The sequence below is a fragment of the Heloderma suspectum genome, chromosome 6, assembly GCF_057233095.1.
Source record: "Heloderma suspectum isolate Gila_16-S chromosome 6, 16-S_ref, whole genome shotgun sequence".
NCBI classification, from domain to species: Eukaryota; Metazoa; Chordata; class Lepidosauria; order Squamata; family Helodermatidae; genus Heloderma; species Heloderma suspectum.
The window spans coordinates 66,960,604-66,969,888 of NC_139463.1; the positions used below are offsets into that span (position 1 = coordinate 66,960,604).

At 46.6% G+C, this 9,285-nt stretch overlaps 1 protein-coding gene across 6 annotated transcripts in view; it reads left to right on the top strand.

Annotated features, from left to right (window-relative positions):
• The window catches only part of LOC146341071 (signal transducer and activator of transcription 5B), a 102,666-nt gene that overhangs the window by 84,771 nt on the left and 8,610 nt on the right, over positions 1-9,285 (top strand). For 4 of the 6 annotated variants that reach the window (XM_084804693.1, XM_084804697.1, XM_084804694.1 and 1 more), the window contains one exon: positions 3,079-8,469. The exons of the other annotated variants lie outside the window; for them this stretch is intronic. In XM_084804693.1, the coding sequence (XP_084660819.1) occupies positions 3,079-3,205 (127 nt within the window). In that variant the 3' untranslated portion in view covers positions 3,206-8,469. Of the gene's footprint in view, positions 1-3,078; positions 8,470-9,285 lie in introns of those variants that run through there. 6 annotated transcript variants of the gene reach the window in all.

Genomic DNA, 9,285 nt, shown 5'->3' on the forward strand with positions numbered 1-9,285 from the left:
GAGCTTCGTCTGTGCTTCTGCATTCAAAACCTACTTGGACTTACGGCAGCAACCACCTTTGTCACCCTGCATGCAAGGTTACACATGCAGATGCTCCAAGTATGATTCCTGAGTGCTTTCCATCCCAAATGAGACTCACCTCAAAAACACTTAATACTACCCACTTTGGTTTGTCGCTGTGGCGATGGTGGATGGTTGCATTTCATGTTCGCTGACGGTTTCCCTTTTGACGGAAACAACAGTCCTGAATAGCAACTACAGATGCCTCCTTGTTAGGCTGTGTCAGATCCCTTGGCGCGCTCTCCCTTGGCAATCACACACTCCAGGATACCAGGCTTCAGGTTCACTACTTCATTAGTTAACAACCGGGGTCATTACAAATGCAAATCCTCGGAGACTCTCAGGCTAGAAAGGAAAACAGCTACTCCACACAATTACAAATATCAATAGAGGAGCCAAGTGGGAATTAGTGACCAGCCAGAATAACTTGGGGGGGGGATGCCCCTCCCTTACAGCTGTGCCCTCTGTGTAGGCTATCATGAGGGTGTTGCCAATACGAGGGTGTTGGCAAAAATCAAATGGGACAATGCAGATATAATTCTTTTCACCTCTTGGTGGCCCAGGCAACCGTGGTTTGCCACACTACTGTCACTGTCGAGGCAGGTCAGGGTGATGCCTCCCCATTCACCATCTCTTCTGACTCAACAGAACAGCCAAATGCGGCACCCAGACCTTACCTGGCTTTGACTAATGGCCTGGCGAATTCACCCTCCTCTCCTGTCCCTTCCAATATGGAAAGAGTGTAAGAGGCGGCACAGAAGCCCAGCACTCGCATGCTTTAAAATAGAAGGCATCCCAACTCTGTGCCAACATTGTGTCCATTGTTGTGACTTGTTCACTTTACGATGTTTTCGAGTTATTGTTTTCACTTTGCAATTGAGGATTTATTGTCCTTTCAAGTGTACCCAGCAGCTCTGTCTGTACGCCACTCTTGGGTTCAGAGACATACAGTTTTTTTGCACCCGATGACTAAGAGATTCCTAACAGGATTGAAAAATGTATATCCCCCAGTTTCCCGACCACCTTCAACTTGGATCCTCTCTATGGTTCTGTCTGACCTAACTTCTAAACCCTATGCATCACTGGCTGTGGTTGATCTCAGGTTATTTACCTTTGAAGTTCTCTTTCTTGTTGCTATAAGCTCTGGTCATTGAGCGGGTGAACTGGCAGTTCTCTAATCTGACCCTCCATTTATGGTCTTCCATAGGGGCAGGGTGATTCTTAGATTGGATTCGAACTTCCTGCCTAAGGTTATGTCACCAATCCATTTGAACCAGGATGTCACTCTCCCTGTCTTCTTTCCGAACCCTTTCACTCCTTTAGAGACTTCATTTCATACTTTGGATGTGCAAAGGGCCCTTGCCTTCTGCCTTCACCAGACCTCTTCATTCCGGAAGACCGTGAAACTCTCCATCTGCTACGGGGTGCTCTGGTATCAACATATCAATTATCAGCTTAGCTTTTTGAAATGTTCAAGCTTTGGTACGTTCTGGCCCAGCTGCCAGTACCACAGTTGGTACAGGCTCATTGCACCTGAGCTGTCTCCTCCTCAGTAGCTTTCTTCAGGGGTATCCCTCTTCACAAAATATGCAGGGCTGCTACCTGGTCATGGTCCATGATGTTCATCAAACACTACTGCCTTGATGTTCAAGCGAAAAAGGATGCTTTGTTTGGATGAGCAATACTCTCCTAACACCTGTTCCTCCTCCTCGGTAAGTCAACTTGTTAATCACCCATATGTGATGCACAGAGACTACGAAAAAGGAGAGATTGCTTACTGTAACTGTAGTTCCTGGAGCAGTCATCTTTGCAGTCACACAACCCACCCTCCTACCAGCGTTCTGGGTTTTTTCACCATTCCTCTTGGTCTGGGCATGTCATTGCAGCATGCTCAGAGAAACGGAGGGGAAAGGTGGGTGCTGTCAAGGGCTCCTTGGAGGTCTCTCTCTGTCTAAACCAGTAGCCAAGTCCAGACACAGACAAAGGAATTCCTTTCAAAGCTTTATTCTTCTTTTACAACTTAACAACTATACCAATTGCAACTAGATCTGAGCAGCACAGTACCTATGCCCTAAGTTGGAACAGTCCCCGTTTGAAAGGGAATTACTGGCAGACCCCTGAACTTAAGGACTAGGGAGAGTCCCTCCCCTTTTCCCTTGGAGCCTCTGGGCGCAGCCGTTGTTTGCGCGCCAACCTGGCACTTCGCCTCCTTTCCGCGCCCTCCATCTGGCACCGCTCTCTGCATCTGCGTCGCGCATCCACCAAGTCTGCTATCTGTGCTTGGTCACTCCCTGGACTGCTAACTAAACTAGGAATGCTGGTGGGAGGAATCTCCGTCAGCTGTTGGTCCTGGGAAAGAGGAGCGTGCTCCTCTCCCAGGAGCGACTGCTCTTCCTCAGAATCAGAACTACTCTGGGATTCTATGGGCTCAGTGTCCACCCTGACAGGTGCACAGCCCGCTAGACATGCACGGGAGGGGCATAGGGTGGGCTTCCCACCTAAAAATCTCAGCTCTAGAAAGTTCCAGCGGAGGCTCTGCACAGGCACAGAACCCATATGTGCACAGATGACCACTTGAAGAGCTAGTTGCATGTAAGCAACCTGTCCAACTGTGTTGTGGTTGTTTGAAACAATCTTTTGGTTCAGTATAATAAGAACAAACAAAAAATGCTCAAAAATAAAAGAGCAGTCGATATGCAACGTATTATAAAATCAAGGTCATCGCTGTGAAAATCAAGGTATAAAGCAGACCTAAAGCTTTATGAAAAGTACCTCTCCACAAAGACGCATAAGGGGTTCAGGGGGAGTAGTGCCGTGTATTCTTCTGCTAAAGCCCAATTTCACTGTTACGGCTTCCTCCAAACACCCCTGGGAACTGTGGTTTTCCAAGGAGGGTGCTGAGAATGTTTGGAGAGCCACAGCCCCTTCGCAAACAACTTCCTGATTTTCCAAGAAAGGGGGAGGGGGCTTTTCCCCACAGGCCACCTGATCCGTAGAGCTCCTTTTTCTCCACTTCAGCCCTGACTCCGTGCTGGACCCAGAAGGGGACTTCGACTTGGACGACTCAATGGACGTGGCACGACACGTGGAAGAACTGCTGAGGCGCCCTATGGACAGCCAGTGGATCTCAGACGCACAGTCGTGACCCTGCCCCCTGCCCCGGAGAGACCATGCGGAGACTGTGAAACATCGGGGCACTGCCATCAGGGAGCGCAGCTGCTGTGGGGGGTGCATTCCCTCACCCCGTAGTGAGGCAGGCTTTCCCTGCTCTGGCTGAGGGGGTGCCTGAGAGGCAGCGGGTGTCGTCTCTCCCCTTGTCCATGTACAAAAGGCAGTGGAGTATATTGCTTGGTTTTCCCATCTGCTCTTCTGAGAGGCTTACCTCAGGCCTTCTGCTTCGGCACACCGCCTCCTCTTGCCAAGCTGCCGTTTGATTTGTGTCGGGAACCATTCCCTCCCCTCCTCCCAGAATTCAACACACTGCCATTCTTTGCCTAGAAGCCTTTCGGTATCTGGGAGGAGAGGGGGCTGGGCTGTGGAGGAGAGTAGGCCTTATTTGAAGTATTGTCTTTTGTAATCTTTTTTTCTGTGTCTGAAATTTCTTTTCTCAGCTGCGCCCAAGATAAACGGTGTGTGTGTGCACGCTCGCGCGCGCGCGCACCTGCATTTGGTCTGTGTTTCCTGTATGCACGTATGTGTGCAGTGTTCTGTGCAAGAGGCATTGACTCTGTGGGAGCTCTGCTAGACACTGCAGGAGCCTGCTCCTACCAGGTTCCCCAGAAGACAGAACCCTCTGGAGCCATTTTATGTGTCCGTCCCTTCAGTCCCATCCCAATCCCTTTCTTTTTGCCTTGTTGCAAGATAGTTGCTTAGCTTGTGGCTCTTGCATCTAGCACCCTTGGCTTTTGCTGTGTCTGACGTTTGCTCCCAGATACCACATGTTCAGCAGATTGTGGAGGGTGTTTTTGTTTGGTTTAAATAAGTTGCAAACAAAGTACAGAATTAACGTTGAAAATAATGGTATCCTTTCTCATTTGAGTGGGGAGGCAGGTTCTTGGGTTTAATTGCTGGGCGAAGAAAAAAAGGGATGTCCTGAGTGGAGAATAATAGATGTGTGGACAACATCTGCTACTTCTGTTTCTCTTCCCCTCCCCGCCCTCTCGTCTGGCTGAACAACTGGGAAGAACAGCTCCCTACAAGCACTATTTTTATACCTACAAGTCAATAAAGCTCAGACTATTTTAACCCAAAGTTACAGATTTCTCACATATGTATCTGTAGGGCAGGTGATATTTTTAGAAGGAAGGATCCAGTCTCCAATCCAAACACCATCATGTTTTTGCTGGGGTTGACAAACAAATGTACAGCATGCCCTTGTCCACTCACTTCTAAAATTCGGACTTTCCTGTCAGGCAACCAAATGGGAAGGATGACAGCTCTTGAATTGTACTCTTTAGAGTGCATCTTCTACCATCAGCAGACAAATGGCAAAGGCAAATCCTCTTCCAGTTCCGGTCTCTTGCAGTTGATGCGCAAGACAGTAGAACCTGAGTCATGGGGAACTTGTTTTTTAACCTACTGGTTTTTCACCATAGTGCAGGAAGGCAAGAGAAGAACCTGTCATGTCCCTCCTGCTGACTTCACAGGCACTATCCAACAGGTGTCCATGACAGTAGCACAGCCACTAACTTCACTCTGAAGGACCTGAAACAGTAGCACTAGGTAGGGGAAGGAATCACTTTCCCCCAACAACTATGCCTGTAGGAACATTTGCTGATGACTCTACCATAACGAGCATGCTGTCCGAGACAACACCATCTTGGTTGTTCCTAGGAAGTAGCGTCTGGAGCAGCCCTCTTGAGAACTGGTATTTGTTAACATTTCAGATCAGCAAACAGCATGAAATCAATTTGGCACCAGCCAGCCTTCACAGCATGACCTTCACAGCCAGCCTTCACAGAATGAATATACTGTGTTTACTCTAGAGATATATATCCGTCTCTGTAGCCTTCAGCAGGTGGCTTTAGGATTTTCTGCCAGTGCAAAGTGCATGCAATATGGGCTGTTTTAGCTCAGTAAGCAAACTTGGGAAGGGGAGGAAAGAGTTGTCTCACTGTGTTGAGCTTTGTCGCAAAAGACGTAGGGCATTAATGTTCCTTTTGGGATGTCCTAAGGGGCAAAGAGCAGGCACAACCCTCTGCTGCAAATGCTTCACCTCAACACAGCCTTCCGATGACTCCACTTTCAAATACGCAGTGTCCTTTGTAATAACGGCTACACCAAGCTCTATAAAATGTGATGGGGGCAGGGCTGGAACTCAGCATAACCAGAACCCAATTCTTATACAGATTTTGTGATAGAGCAGTTTTCAGCTCGGTGTTGCTCTTAGCACCACCATTTCCCTGTTTTCTTTTCTATTTTCTCCTGAGGCTGAGCACTTGCCTTTACCAATGCACAAAGACATGCCTCCAACCGTTTGTTTTTAAAGGCTCTCTCCCGCCATGTCAAGGCTATTGTCAAGCAGCCAGGCAAGCTCACCCCCTTTTGTTGCCTGGAGATAGGACATTGCTTCAGATACCTAGCAATAGTGCAGCACTTACAGAAGCTTTGGAGCAGTCACAGGAAAGAACCCCCCAGAAGCTCTCGAAAGCCAGGTTATTCCATAGTAGTGAAGGGACAGAGAGAGGCCTCTGGCACTTTAAAGGCCATCTTACATCCCTGCACCAGCTTCCTGCCCTTGTTCACGCTAATTTCAAGTTCCCAGTCCTTAACATTGGGAATTCTTACCCCGTTTTTGGCACCTGGCAGTCTCATTTCTTACAGCTCTTCCTGTTCCCTCCACTTTTCTCAATCTTATTTCCCATCAGCCCCCTTCATCTCCTACTCCGTTGCCCCCTTGCACAGTCTCAACGACCCTTTTGGTTTCTGAAGTAGTTCCCTATCTCTGTTGCCAAGCTGTTTCCCCCTATTCCTCAATACTCGCTTATTTAGGATGGAGGCAGACACATTTTTGTGTGGAGAAAGTTGAAAGTGTAGTAATAGAGGCATCCTTGATGTACACACTATACAGCTCCGGTCAAATGGATTTTGAGGCCTTTGAAACAGTACAAAAACCTATTTTCCAGACTGGTTAGCGGGAAGACTGTATGCACCATGTGCAATGATGCCTTTCACCTGCCACCGTCAACACATGGGAAAATACTATTATCTATAGCCAGCCCAAAACCTTTTCAGAGCATAGCCTCAACTTGCCCATTCTGTCATCCTATTTCCACCTTTACCTTCTTTGTCCACTGTAGATTATATCCCATGTCATTTCTGTAGTTGTGTACAGCCTCTAGCATACCGCTGGCCTTGAACAAAATGTTCATTACAACTGGCTTGCAGTACAATCTTCTTATGTGTGTCTACTGAGGAGTAAGCCCCATTGCTTTCAATGGAACTTACTCCCAGGTAAGGGTGTGTATAGGATTGCAGCCTAACCTTGTTTCTAAAGTACCATAGCACACTGTGCTTGTTCTCAAGACCCTGCTCCAGAATGTTCTGGGGTTTAAAATCTTCTTGCTCATTCTAAAAGTTGAAAAGCGGTGGAGTTGCAACATTTTGAAATGGCAGAATCAATGAATATTCTGATATTATACCAGGTCAGACTGTTTGTCTATCTAGTCCAATACTGTCTACTCCAGCTTTCTCCAGTGGTCATCTTGGTTGGGGATGATGGGTGTTATAGTTTAACACCTCTCTGGAGGGCATCCTGTTGGGGATGGCTGGTCTACTCTTGCTGTCAGTGGTTCTTCAGGATCTCTGGCGGGGATGTTTCCCATAACCTACAAACTGATGCTGGGGATTGAATCTGGAACCTTCTCCATATAACCCATGTGCTTTACCACTGAGCTATGGTCTCCCTGGTCATATGACATTTTCCAGCTGTCACTTGTTTTGGATCACTTGTTTTGCAGTGTTTGGTGAATGAAATATCCTTGTTACCCAAATTAGAGGGGGCAAGAACATACATTGAAACAAGGATGGTGGGTGGTGGTAGTTAAAAATGGAGGAGTGCTGCCTTTCTCACACCCTCTCCAAAGAATAGATATCAACTAATTTTTGACACTTTTTATTACTTTTAACTTCGAAAACCCTGGGCTTTTATTGACCCCTCAGCTTATTAGCCAGGGATGGCCCTACCATGAGCCAAGGTATGGCAGGGGGCAGATTATAGCTGCCATTAAGAGTGTTGAAGTGGGAGACCGATAGATCTGACTTATGGGACACATTACTAGGAGGTTATGTGCAGTTCCCATTGAAATGAACAGGGGCTGTGGCACGAGCACTACCATTCTTTCCAAAGAGACATGCACAGGAGAATTTCACCGTGGATGGTGTTTCATATTAATTAATGTAGGTAATGAGGTGCCACTCAGATTTTCCACTTGAGACACCAAAATCTTTTTGGGCTAGCCTTGTCAATAACAAAAGCAAGGACCATAACTCAGCATTAAGAGCACATGCTTTGTATGCCAAAGGCTCCAAGTTCACTTCTTGGCATCTCCAGGTAGTGCCGTGAATGGTTCCTGCCTGAAACCATGGAGAGCCACTGCCAGTCGGCGTAGACAGTGTGGAACCAGGTGGGCCAATGATGTGATTTGGTATAAGGAAGCTTCCTATGTTCCTAAACTTTTCTTGACACAAAGCAAACCACTCATGTTTAAGTAAATTACAGTTAACACTGCTGTGAACAGATGCTTCAAATCCCTTGCAACTTGCTGAAAGTGGACAAATTATGCTACGCGAGCATTGTATGTCAACCCAGCTTTAGACTGGAACACAGACATAGATAAACAATCTAGTACAGAGCAGGAACCAGAGGTTTCCTGTTTCTCTTCCCGTTTGCATATAGAACAAAATGATCCATGAGGAAGATGCCTTATGGCAGTCTTCTCTACATGAATGGAAGCAAAATGCTTCCATTCATTTCAGTGGAAATTGCACATAAATTCCTGCTGGATGGTGGCTGTTCCATTTTCACTAGTGAGACCAGGTCTGTCCAAGCAACTGTTACAGATGTTCCTAATATTTTCAGAAAAGTACCTCTAATACTGAGAGAGACAGCACAAATATTGCACTATTTTAAGCAATTGTTCTGCCAAAACTATGAAGAGTTTGATGGTGTGTAAAAAATAAAGTGTTCTGCTAAAATATCACTAAAAATCATGAGGGAAATGTGATCGTTTTTTGTTTTAAATTTGGGAAAAGGCAGAAAAACCTCAAGGGGCATAGTTTTAAATGGCTTTTAAGTTTTATTTGGACCCGTATGTGGAAAAACTTATTTTGATGAAATCTTCATGTTTTGAAAGATGTTCTAGCCCTGTGCTACCAATAAAGTGTTGCCTGCAATTTGCAGGGCAGTTTACGGCCAATGTGAGTTTTTTGGTTAACAGTCACCACCATGCTCAGAGGAACAAGGATCGTGTATATAACTGACTAGTTTTATCAGCAGTTTGATTGAGGAACTCTCTCTGTTTTAGGGAACAGGGAACAAGAACTTAACAATTTGAAGATTTGTGAGGATTTGCAAAGTGAGTGTTGAATATGTTGTGGGCAAACCCTCTGCATGGATAAGACATTGCATGGTACTTTTATTAAGACCAGCTAATTTTTAGTTGTTTTTAGTTTTAACAGCTCGATCCTGTGCATGTCTGCTCACAAATAAACCTCATTCATTTCAATGAGGTTTACTCCCAGGTAGGTTTGTATAGGATTGCAGTGTAAGGCTATAATCCTATACTCGCTTAACATGGGAGTAAGCCTCATTGAATTAGGTGGTGCTTGCTTTTGAGTAGACATGTATAGGATTGTGTGGTAAATAATTTAATTACTAGTGTCATGCCTCCCTTGGACTCCCCCAAGGATGAAGGGGAATGGCAGGCTCCAGACCCAGGGGTAGGGACCAGCGCAGAAGGATCCTGAGCCCCCTCACCTCCTGTGGATGTTCCTTGCCTGACTGCAGCCTCCCCAGGGGATGCAGAGGGTGAAATGCCACCGACTCCAGCAGAGTGAAGGCGGCTGCATGTGAAAGAACAACGTGGGCGGGCCTCTGTCCACTTAAGACAGAGAGGCTCTCGGCAGCAAGAGACTGATTACTTGCTGCTGCTTCAGGACACGGCAGTTAAAAGCCGGGAGCAGGCAGGGGCAAGGCTGCTGGAGAACAACGTCGTTGTCACATGC